This window comes from Leucoraja erinacea, chromosome 14 (assembly GCF_028641065.1).
Source record: "Leucoraja erinacea ecotype New England chromosome 14, Leri_hhj_1, whole genome shotgun sequence".
NCBI lineage: Eukaryota > Metazoa > Chordata > Chondrichthyes > Rajiformes > Rajidae > Leucoraja > Leucoraja erinaceus.
Window position 1 is genome coordinate 2,770,355 of NC_073390.1, and position 12,800 is coordinate 2,783,154.

At 47.2% G+C, this 12,800-nt stretch overlaps 1 protein-coding gene across 3 annotated transcripts in view; it reads left to right on the forward strand.

The window, feature by feature from the left end:
- mcf2l2 (MCF.2 cell line derived transforming sequence-like 2) overlaps positions 1-12,800 on the forward strand; it is a 369,326-nt gene that overhangs the window by 154,419 nt on the left and 202,107 nt on the right. For all 3 annotated transcript variants that reach the window (XM_055645379.1, XM_055645377.1, XM_055645378.1), the window contains exons 4-5: positions 4,049-4,139; positions 9,590-9,709. In XM_055645379.1, coding sequence (XP_055501354.1) covers positions 4,049-4,139; positions 9,590-9,709 — 211 coding nt within the window. The remainder of the gene's footprint in view (positions 1-4,048; positions 4,140-9,589; positions 9,710-12,800) is intronic.

The window sequence follows — 12,800 nt, forward strand, 5'->3', positions numbered from 1 at the left end:
TCTACCTTCGATTTTAACCAACATCTGCAGTTCTTTGATGGATGGATGGATGGATGGATGGATGGATGGATGGATGGATGGATGGATGGATGGATGGATGGATGGATGGATGGAATCTTGATACTTGTGGAAGTGGGGAGAATGTCAGAAGGTTCCGGAGGTTTGGAATTCTCTCAAAAGACGCTGGAAACATTCAGAGGCAGAGGCGAATTGAGGTCAGGCAAAGCATCTTAAGAATGTATTGCAGTTATTTGGTTACCAACGCTGAATTATTCCAAGATACTTATCAAATGCTAGAGGCCAGAAACAAGACAACAGTCATCCACAAAGCAATTATTTCTGAATCTTTTGAAGGCAGAGATAGATGGATGCTTGATAAATTAAAGGGGAAATTTACCAGTTGCAGTCAGGAATGCAGAGTTGTGATTACAGTCATGTCAACCATGGTCTTCTTAAATGGCAGAGCAGATTTGAGAGTCATATTACCCCTATAATTATAGTACCAAAAAAATAACAACCTTTTAACACGATCACATTTCAGAAACATTGATGTGCAGCCATTCTGCGGTCTTTAAAGTTTATACATTCCAATGTGCAGTAACTGGAGACCTGCCTCTCAACAACGCTTTGTTTGTAGTTTTGGAAGTGACACTTGCAATTGCAAAACGTTTGAAAGTTGTTGCTCCTGCTCTTCAGTTGCTCCACGTTCGGAGGTGGTGAGAATGGATACCACAGCTGGATGTACCTGCTCATTCTGTTCATTAAAATCCAGAAAGTACACGTCAACAGGCCAGTCACATCTGGTCATAAACACAAGCACGCCCACCTTTAGTCTCAGGTTCTCACTCAGAACTGAAACATAATTAAGAGCAATTAATAAGAAAATAGAATGGTGACAACACAGCAGAAACCAAAAGGGATTGATGACAGCCCACTGGTAATGAATAAATATTGCAATCAAGAGAAATTATTTCACTTTTTATGATTAGTAGATAGACACAATAAAGCTGGAGTAACTCACCGGGTCAGACAGCGTCTTTGGAGAAAAGGAACAGGTGACGTCTTGGAACGAGACCCTTCTTCAGACACTGATTAGAACAACTCCTCCCTCTTGATCATGTCTGAAACAATGCAACTTCAGGACATCGAGCTGCCAGCCTTGTCCATCTCATAACCATGTTTCCGCAATGGCCACAACATCATAGTCCCTGGCACTGATCCAGGCTGTGAGTTTATCTGCTTCCTCCACAATACTTCTTGATTCAGATTCAGATTCAATTTTAATTGTCATTGTCAGTGTACAGTACAGAGACAACGAAATGCATTTAGCATCTCCTTTGAAGAGCGACATAGCAAACGATTTCTGAATTAAAAAAATAAATGCTAAGTGTCCTGGGGGGGGTTTGATTGGCAGTCACCGAGGTACGTTGTTTATTAAATCTGTACAGCGAACTTATTTAAAAGAAGCTGTTCCTCGACCTGCGGTGAAATGTTCGGCAACGGAGAGACCTGTAGCGCCTCCCGGATGGTAGGAGGGTAAACAGTCCATGGTTGGGGTGAGGAGCAGCTTTCCTTGGCGATGCTGAGCGCCCTCCGCAGACAGCGCTTGCTTTGGACAGACTCAATGGAGGGGATGGCGTGGAAACAAGGGTGATGTGTTATAGGGCAATTTTCACCTTCCCCCTCTGCAATGCCTTCCGGTCGGAGACAGAGCAGTTGCCATTTACCTACCATACTGTGATGCAGTTGGTAAGGATGCTCTCGATGGTGCAGCGGTAGAAGTTCACCAGGATCTGAGGAGACAGATGGACCTTCTTCAGTCTTCTCAGGAAGAAGAAAACAAAACGCTGATGAGCCTTCTTGATCAGAGTAGAGGGTATTGTGGGTCCAAGAGAGGTCATCGGAGATGTTGACTCCCAGGAACCTGAAGCTAGAAACACGTTCCACCTCCGGTCCCGTTAATGTGGATGGGGTGTGCGTGCCGCCTCTGGACTTCCTGAAGTGGTACAATGAGCTCCTTGGTCTTCTTGGAGTTAAGGGCCAGGTGTGTTGTCAGCGCACCATGCTGCTAAGTGCTGGACCTCCTCCCTGTAGGCCAGCTCATCGTTGTTGCTGATGAGGCCAATCACCGTTGTATCATCTGCATACTTGATGATGGTGTTAGTACCATGTACAGGTGTGCAGTCATAGGTGAAGAGGGAGTAGAGGAGGGGGCTCAGCACACAGCCCTGAGGGACGCCGGTGTTCAGGGTGAGGGTTGAAGAGGTGTGCTTGTCTAACCTCACAGACTGGGGTCTGTTGGTTAGAAAGTCCAGTATCCAGTTGCAGAGGGAGGGGTCGATGCCCAGGTTACCGAGTTTGGTGATCAGTTTTGATGGAATAATGGTGTTGAATGCTGAGCTGTAATCGATGAACAGCATTCTTACATAATTGTCTCTGTTGTCAAGGTGGGAGAGGGCGGAGTGAAGTGCCGTTGAGATGGAATCCTCCGTACTCCTGTTCTTGCGATAGGCAAACTGATAGGGATCCAGTGTGGAAATCCAGATTGAAATAAACACAGTTCAGTCCACCCGCTTCACCATGTTCCTTCATCTCTACCAGCCTGTCCTTACTTTGAGTCCTACTCATCCTAACCTCCACCTTCTCATCACTCCTTACAATTTCTGACCGCCAGTTCTGCTTCACACCTGCCCCTCTGGTTGAATCCCTCCTGTGTTGCAAAGCACGAAGAAAATTAATTAAATCTGTATCTGAACTTATTTCATTATAATTTTGATCAGAATGTGCGGTGAAATGTGTAGAAATTAGGCCGACAATTTTATTAAATTCGTGATTTTAATGATGTAAATAAAATTTCAAAGAAATTCAAGGTGCGACTTTGAGTAAAGTGAAAAGACTAAATGACACCAACCTAAGAGAGACACAAAATGCTGGAAAACTGGGAAGCGGGTGGGATGGAAGAGGGAAAGCAAGGATTATGTGTGAAAATAGGACCCTTTCCCTCTCCATCCCTCCCCTTCCCAGTTCTCTGACCAGTCTTACTGTCTCCGACTACATTATCTCTGTTTGCTTTGTTGTCACCTTCTCCCAGCTAACAATGATCTATTCTACATTTTCCTTGATCTCCATTCCCTTTGTCCTGTTTTCACACCTTATACTTCCTTATCTATGTATCTCCCTCTCCCCTGACATCAGACTGAAGAAGGGTCACGACACGAAACGTCGCCCATTCCTTCTCTCCAGAAATGCTGCCTGTCCCGCTGAGTTACTCCAACTTTTTGTGCCTATCTTCAGTCCCAACGAGTTTCCATTTCTTCAGGAAAGGAGAGAGACAGAGAGAGCAGATACAGAGACAATTGACAGGAAAACAATGATGTGGTTGACCATTCTATTTTGTTTACATCTGAATTGCACTGGAGAAGGTGTTCTGTGCCTCAATATTGAATTCTGTTTTTGGATAATCCCCAATCTCTAATATTTTCAGCTGTATTAACTCTTGATATTTCATTAAATGTTTATTATTTTAAAGTATTTTAAAAGTTTTAGAAATTTGTATTTCATTCACGTTTATCTTGGACACATACATCTTGGACAATACATCTCACACTGGTCAACCTGAGGAGCACCTTCAGCTACAGACTGGTTCCACCAAGATGCAGCACAGAATGCCACAGGAGATCCTTCTTCCCTGTGGCTATCAAACTGTACAACTCCACCACCTTCTGTTGTGGGGTAGACCGACTCCCCTCCACCCCCCTCCCCCCTTTGACATCCCCCATCTTTGCCCATCCTGGACTTTTCCACTCAATAATTTAATTTCATGTTTGTGCAATATTACATATGTGCAATCCTGTTGCCCATAATAAATGGTCACTTAAATATTATAATAATTATTATTATAATATGGACATGGCATGTTCAATGCCTTGTAACTGCATCTTTTGACTGGTGGCAGACCAATTTCCCTCTGGGGTAAATAAAGTGGCACTGTACTGTATCGTTTAAAGACCTGTGTTAACCCTGACCCTTTGTGGCTGTTTTGTTCCAGCCTGGATGCTGCCAGCATTGGATTTATTATCATTATAGACAGAAGAAAAGACAAATGGAGCTCAGTTAAAGCATCTTTAATGCGTATAGCAGTGAGTAGAACTTCCGTTATTTGGATACTTGCATTTTTGTCACAAATAAGATGCAAAGCAATTTGTTATCTTAAGGAACGTTTTACTTTGTTCAACATTCAGAAGTAAGACATTTCAGGCGCACTACAGTGTAATAAAAGCTATCCAAATTGGTATATTTATTCATCAACAAGCTAATATGATACATATAACCATAGGTAAGTGGTTACGTGAATCCCTTGTACATTTTGATCCAACTGACAAAATAATTGATAAGAGAAAAAAAATGTTTCTATTCCACATAGCATTGGAAAACCGATTTGGTTTTGTTTTGAGATACAGCGCGTAAATAGGTCCTTCGGCCCACCAAGTCCGCACCGACCAGTGATTCCCACACATTAACACTATCCTACACACACTAGGGTCAATTTTACATTTATACCAAGCCAATTAACCTACAAACCTGTACATTTTTGGAGTGTGGGAGGAAACGGAAGATCTTGGAGAAAACCCACGCAGGTCACGGGGAGAACGTACAAACTCTGTACAGACAGTACCCGTAGTCAGGATCAAACCCATGTAAGCACTGTAAGGCAGCAAGTCTACCACTGCGCCACCATGCTGCTCTTAAACTACTGAGACTAGTTAAACTATTAAACTATTTTTTGGCAGCTTAAGAAATGAAAATAGAATTCATGACTTTTATTGCCAATAGGCTTTTACAGTCAAGTTGATGGTGATAATGAGATTAACATTGGTTACTACTCTGTTGTAATTCAAACCTCATACAGATAAACTTAATTATTCTTCCTATCCAATGATGACCATTAATCGTTAAATATTTCATAAATTATATGAACTTTCATCATAATTGTAGCTGATTAACACTTTTGGAAATGATGAAAGATAAAGGAAATGACGCGTCCCACATTTCAAAATGTCAATTTCCTGTAAGGATGCTTGGGTTAAAATGTGGTCAGGGTGTGTCTACATGTTTCTGTTTAGCAAGGAACTGAAGATGCTGGTTTGCATTGAAGATAGACACAAAATGCTGGAGTAACTCAGCGGGACAGGCAGCATCTCTGGAGAGAAGGAACGGGTGACGTTTCAGTGTCGAGACCCTTCTTCAGACTCAGAGTCAAGGGAGAGGGAGGCATAGAGATAGGGAAGGGTAAGGTGTGAAAATGAGAAATCAAAGAGGACAGGGGTTATTGTTAGCTGAAGGGAAGGTGGCAAGGAGGCATGCAATCAGTAAAATTAATCTGGAAGACAGTCCGGAGGTGCAGTGACTAGTGGAGGCAGACTGTGACTGAGTACTGGAGAATAACGGGCCTGTCCCACTTAGGCGATTTTTCTGGCCACTGTCACAGTCATAGCAGGTCCCCAAAAAAGCGGCGACTGGTCTCCCCTACAACAATGCCGATGACAAGCTACGACAAACTGCCACCTAGTTGACGTCAAGGTACTGACAGCCGGCATCCCATTAGGACGTCCACCTATGACCACACCTACGACAACCTACGACCACGCAAGTGGCAACCTACGACAACCGATGTTACAACAAGCAACGGCCCCTGTCGGTGACAACTGAAGACAATTCAGTCGAGGTACCTGTCGCCGGTTGACGTAGGTAGTCTCCAATGAAATTCACCGAAGTCAGCACCCCACGACGACCAACGTCACCTGGCGACAACACCTACGACAGGAGAAGACAAGCGGCGTCAAGCCCACAGTGGCCGAAAAGTTTTGAGCATTCCAAAATCCAGCGGCGACCAGAAAAACGTTCCGACTCTTTAGGCGACTGTAGACTGTTACCACGTTACGACTCTTTAAGTTTTCCTTCTTATAATAATAATAATAATAATAATAATAATAATAATAATCTTATTTATAAAGCACATTTTTAGTCAACTTGCATTGACCCCAAAGTGCTTCACATAATTACATTACATTTACACACAGGCAAAGGTGGGTGAAGTGTCTTGCCCCAAGGACACAACGACAGTATGCGACAGTATGCACTCCAAGCGGGATTTGAACCGGTTACCTTCCGGTCGCCAGCCGAACACTTAGCCCATTGTGCCATCTGTTGTCCCACGTTCTTGACAGTGTTGCTGTGAGAACGACACTGATGTTTAACTCGGTGCAGCTTAGGCAGCTATATTCGCACTTTGCTGCACACCAGGGCATGGTCAGTAACACAGTCAGCACTGTGATAGCTGCTCGCTGTTAGTACACTGCCCAACACCCATCGCCTTGTGATGATGGGACCCAGTTGGTGCCTATGGTGGGATCTGAGCTGCTGCCATGACACTTTATGGTGGTGTTTGCTTTGAAAGAAGGTGTTGGTGATACAGAGGCCATGATAAGAACACAGCTCCAACTGCCTGTCAATTTTCATTCATTGTCCCAGTGCCTTGGTGACTGTTGCATGAGGCCCACAGCAGGTGGTCTGCGTCTACCCTCACGTTGAAATCTCCCAGGAGGAGCTGGGGCTCTGTTGTTGCAATCACTGCTATCAGTTTGCCGAGCTCATCGTACAACTTGTCCGTGGCCTCTTCAGCTGCACTCAAAGTGGGGACATGAATGCTGATGATGTTACATAGAAACATAGAAAATAGGTGCAGGAGTAGGCCATTCGGCCCTTCGAGCCTGCACCGCCATTCAATATAATCATGGCTGATCATCCAACTCAGTATCCCGTACCTGCCTTCTCTCCATACCCCCTGATCCCTTTAGCCACAAGGGCCACATCTAACTCCCTCTTAAATATAGCCAATGAACTGGCCTCAACTACATTCTGTGGCAGAGAGTTCCACAGATTCACCACTCTCTGTGTAAAAAATGTTTCTCATCTCAGTCCTAAAAGATTTCCCCCTTATCCTTAAACTGTGACCCCTTGTTGATGGCTCTTCTGGCGTGGCCAGGTGCAGTGATAGCATACACTCTGTGTCGCCTGCAGGGGGCTCTACTGATGCCAGGTGCATGTTTTTGATAGCGAACCCTCCACCATACAGGTGTGGTTCCTCCAGTTCCTTGCTGTTCCAGAAGAACGTATAAGATCATAGATAATGTGATAGGAAAAGAATTAGACCATTCGGCCCATCAGGTCGACTCCGCCATCCAATCCTGGCTGATCTATCTCTCCCTCCTTACCGCTTTCTCCTGCCTTCTCCCCATAACCTCTGACACCCGTACTAATCAAGAATATATCTATCTCTGCCTTAAAAATATCCACTGACTTGGCCTCCACAGCCTTCTGTATCACAAAATTCCACAGATTCACCACCCTCTAAAGAAATTCCTCCTCATCTCCTTCCTAAAGGAATGTCCTTTAATTCTGAGGCTATGACCTCTAGTCCTAGACTCTCCCAGGTCAGATGATCAGCTGCTCCTGATTGAGCCAAAGACTAAGCGGAAGCTCAGAGGGGACCGTGCCTTTGCTGTGTCGGCTCCGAGATTGTGGAATGAATTGCCTCTGCACGTTAAACAGGCCCCTTCTCTAGCTGTTTTTAAGTCACTCCTGAAGACATATCTATTTTCCATGGCCTTTGTAGACCAGTGGGGTGTTGAATTGTTTATTAACTTTATTTGCTTGGTTTTGCTGCGTTGTTCGTACTCGTGTTTTATGTTTTTTAATTTATTGTTTGGATTTTTGTATGGAATTTATGCGCCTCGTGTTAGTTGTATGTTCTGTTGTTCTGCCTGTTTTATGATGTCTTGCTTGTTTTCTTTTTTTCTGTACAGCACTTTGGTCAGCTTTGGTTGTTTTTAAGGTGCTTAATAAATAAAGTTATTATTATTATTATTATTATTAGTGGAAACATCCTCTCCACATCTACTCTATCCAAGCCTTTCATTATTCTGTATGTTTCAATGAGGTCCCCCCCTCATTTTTCTAAACTCCAGCGAGTCCAGGCCCAGTGCTGACAAACGCTGTAGTGGTGGAGAGGACAGAGAGGGGTGACAGCACTGACAAGCACTAACACAAGTATTTACCCAAGCACTACCACCATGCTACCACACTGCAGCGCTACCATGCACATCCATACCATACCATCCTGGAGCGGGGCTTAGCACCATTGCCCCGCGCGGCTGGAATGGCCGCGGGACTTTGCGAGCGCACACCGGGGGCTCCAACATCAAGACCCGGTGTGCGACCTCGCACCACCCGGCGTGGCTTTAATGGCCGCGGGCAATCGCCATCGCCAGCCGGGGGCTGGGCCTTTGCAGGCAAGATAGTTTATTTGCCTTCCACACAGCACTGTTTTGTAAAAAAATTGTGTCTGGGGCATTTGTGGGTGTATGGCTGGAAACGGCATTTCATTTGGACCTCCAGGGGTCCAAATGGTAAAATGACTCTTGATACTCTAGTTGCCCCTCAGCTCCATTCTGACCCCCCCTTCTTCAGACTGAAAGTCACGGGAAAGGGAAACGAGAGATATAGCCGATGATGTAGAGAGATAAAGGACAAATGAATGAAAGATACGCAAACAAATAATGATGATAAAGCAAACAGGCCATTGTAGCTGTTTGCAAGGTGAGAATGAGAAGCTGGTGTGACTAAGGTGGGGGAGGGATGGAGAGAGAAGGAATGCCGGGGTTGCATGAATGCCGGGCTTTCTCTAACTTCAAGTCCTGACTCCAAACGCCACCCATCCTTTTTCTCCAGAGAGGCTACCTGACCCGCGGAGTTACTCCAGCATTTTGTGCCCTTTGTCTAGTAACCATCAACTGCAGATCATTGGTAGACGGAAATGCTGGAGGAACTCAGCGGGTGAGGCAGCATTTATGGAGAGTAAAAATAGGCGACGTTTCAGGTCAAGGCCCTTCTTCAGACTGATGTCGGAGAGGGGGGGGGGGGTGGGGAGGAAAAGAAAGGAAGAGGCGGAGACAGTAGGCTTGTGGGAGAGCTGGGAAGCAGGAGGGGTAGGAGGGAGATAGCAAGGACTATCTGAAATTAGAGAAGTCTATGTTCATACCACTGGGGTGTAAACTACAGATAGACAATAGACAATAGGTGCAGGAGTCGGCCATTCAGCCCTTCGAGCCAGCACCACCATACAATGTGATCATGGCTGATCATCCCCAATCAGTACCCCGTTCCTGCCTTCTCCCTATATCCCCTGACTCCGTTATCTTTTAGAGCCCTATATCTACTACACACAATGATAATACCATACTTGGTCATTGTGAACAATCGGCAATAACAGACACCTATGGTCTGTTAATGTATTTATTTTGACAGCAAGAATCCGTTCTCTTGTGAGAAATTGTGCTGACAGTAAACTCATGAATCAACTTTTTTTGGCGTTGAGACTTGGATTGAAGACACGTGGAGTAGTAACGTCCACATGGACCTAGTCTTGTTGAGTTGATCGCCAAATGCTGGCCTATACTAGCACTTTCACATTTGCCATTCCTAAGGATCCGGTGGCTGTGATTTTATTGTCTGCCTCTTATTCCTCTAGGGAGCATTTCCAGGGAACCTGCAGCTTGTGTTTGTACTGCGACCTTCACGGTTTATCCAGCGGACCATCTCGTATATAGGCATCAAGTTTCAACGAGATGACTTTAAAATGAAGGTACCGGTAAGCATTGCTTTTATGTTGCATTCTTATCAAGTCATCAGTTTGATTCTAATGACAGTCAGAGGTGTTGCATAGAATTATAAAGTATTTACAACACATACCTCGGCCACTTGGACCACTCTAGTTTAGTTCAGAGATACAGCGCGGAAACAGGCCGTTCGACCCACCGAGTCTGCACCGACCAGCGATCCCTGCACACTAACACTACCCCTACACACACACTACACTTACATTTATACCAAGCCATTTAATCTACAAACCTGCACTTCTTTGGAGTGTGAGAGGAAACCGAAGATCTCGGAGAAAACCCACGCAGTCACGGGGAGAACGTGCAAACTCCGCACAGACAGCACCTGTAGTCGGCATCGAACCCAGAGTTCTGCCGCTGTAAGGCAGTAGTTCCAGCGCTGTGCCACCCATCTGTATCTGTGATGATGCTTCACATGAACCAGTTGCCACACTACTTTATCTAAACCTGTCTCTTGTCTCTTTCCCTTTTGCTCTTATCCAAGTTCCCCAGAAAGGCACATCTTGTTATCTAGCTATACTTTCTGTTTTTTATGTTTGTTGTTTGATCAGTGCTGAGGAGACCAATGGTCATTATATTAATAAAAGATTCATAAGATTTTAATTTATAATGATTGGACAGCTGAGGCCGCCTTCTTCAGTCACCTTTTAAATTATGGGAAAATGGGGAGGGTAAGAGTGCGGAAGAGGGGCAGAGTGGTAGGGTAGGGGGTGGAAGGGGCAGAGATGGGTAGGGGGGAGAGGTGGGGGGAACTTGCAGAGGGGGGAGAGAGAGGGAAAGGGGGGGGGGTAGAGAGAGGGAGGAAAGGGAGGGGAGGATAGAGGGCAAGGGAGGGGGGTAGAGTGAGCAGGCAGAGGGGGAGGGCACGAGACAGAGGGAGAGAGACAGGCGAGAGGGCAGGGGGAGACAGCGAGGGGGACAAGACACAGACACAGACACAGGACAAAGGGGGACAGGAGCAGAAAGAGAGGAGTTTCACCACTCCATCACTCAATACAGAGGGGAGGGTGGAGGGGAGGGAGGAGAGGAAAGGGCGAAGAGTGGCGAGCGGAGCGTCGGGGGAGTTAGCGGCATCACACTCACACTAACCACCCCCCAAACACACAGGGGGGCGGAGGGGGCGAGGGGGAGACGGGGTGGGCACAGGGGAGGGTGAGAAGAGGGGGAGGGGAGAGGGGGGAGGGGAATGGGAGAGATTTGGGAGGGAGAGAGGAGAGCGGGGTAGGGGGTAGTGAGAGGGGGATGGGAAGGGGGGAGAGTGGGGAGGGCAGGAAAGGGGGAGAGGGGTAGGGGGATGGGAGAGGGGTAGCGGGGGTGCTGCAAGAGAGAGGGAAAGGGGTGGGGGGAGATGGGGGTGAAGAGGGATGGGAGAAGGGGTGGGAGGGGATGAGGGAGAGGGGTGAGGAGAGAGGGGAGATGGAGAGGGGTGGAGGGGGGAGGGGTAGTGGGGGAGTGGTGGTAGGGGGGGGGGGTGGGGAGAGTGGGGAGAGAGGGATGGGGGTGGGAGAGAGGAGGGAGGGGGAGAGGGGGAGGGGAGTGGAAGAGAGGGAGATGGAGAGGGGGGGAGTGGTGAGGGGTGGGGGAGGGGAGTGGAGTGGGGGAGAGAGGGAAGGGAGGGGGAGAGAAAGGGGTGGGGGAGGGAGGGGGGGGGAGGAAGCTGGGAGGGAGGGATAGGGGTAGTGGTGATAGGGGATGGGGTGGGGAAGAGGGAGGGATGGAGGGGGAGGAGGAGAGGGAGAGGGTGAAGAGAGGGAAATGGGGAGGGAGATGGAGAGGGGAGGAGAGAGGGGTGGGGGAGGGGGGAGAGAGGGATGGGGAAGGGGGGAGAGAGGGGAGGGGAGAGAGGTGTGGGGGAGGGGGGGAAGGGGGGGAGGGATGGGGGTGGGAGGGGGAGGAGGAGAGGGAGAGAGGTGAGGAGAGGGAAATGGAGAGAGGGGAGGAGAGAGAGGGATGGGAGGGGGAGAGGTGGGGGGGTGGAGGGAGGGATGGGGGAGGGAAGGGAGCAGGGAGATGGGGTAGGGGAGGGATAAGAGTGTGGAGGGAGGGGGAGAGGGGTTGGGAAAGGAGGTGGGGGGAGAGAGGGAGAGGGGTGGGGGAGGGTGGGGGAAGAGAGGAGGGATGGGGGGGAGGAGTGAGAGGGGAGGGGGGGAGTGTGGAGGGAGGGGGAGAGGAGTGGGGGAGATGGGGAATTAGTGGGGAGGGAGAGTGGGAGGGGGAGGGGTAGGGACGGAGTGGCCAGGCTTCGACTCGTCCTTAATGATGCTGCTGGCCTTGATGAGGCAGCGTGAGGTATAAATGGAGCCAATGGAAGGAAGGTTGGTTTGTGTGGTGGTCTGGGCTGCGTCCACAATTCGCTGCATTGGTGAGTATCTTACCGTATATCTTGTCAGCAATTCAAGAAAGGAAGCACCGCCATCTTTACAGAATAAGTAGGATGGACAATGAATGTCATTCTTGCCAGAATCCCGTCATGTTCATCAGACATTTACTCAAATAACTACGCTTGAAACTCCAACAGTTACAACTTCCTTCTCAGAATTATATAGTGAACAATATATTTCAGAATCTAAGATATGAAATGGAACTCTGACTCTAATTTAATTAAGGCTCAAATTCCTTTGCGTTTAAAAAAAAATTGTAAATCACATGTCCAATTGCACAGTTGCTGCCTTACAACGCCGGTTTCCTCCCACCCTCCAAAGACGTACAGGTTTGTAGGTTAATTGGCTTGGTATCAATGTAAACTTGTCCCCAGTGTGTGTAGGATAGTGTTAGTGTGCGGGGATCGCTGGTTGGCTCAGACTCGGTGGCCAAAGGGCCTGTTTCTGTGCTGTATCTCTAAACTAAACTAATGTAATCTAAGGACCTGACTGGTCCATATTATACACATGGACATTGTAATGTTTGGAAAAATTAATAATAAATCAAGTAAGTTGTGACTTCTGTCCATTTGTGTTGTGTATATTTCATCTTTCATATATGCAGACAAATGTTTGTGACTTCCTGTATATTCCCAAAGTAGAACTGCTGGACTATTATAGTTCAGTTTATAATTCATCATTA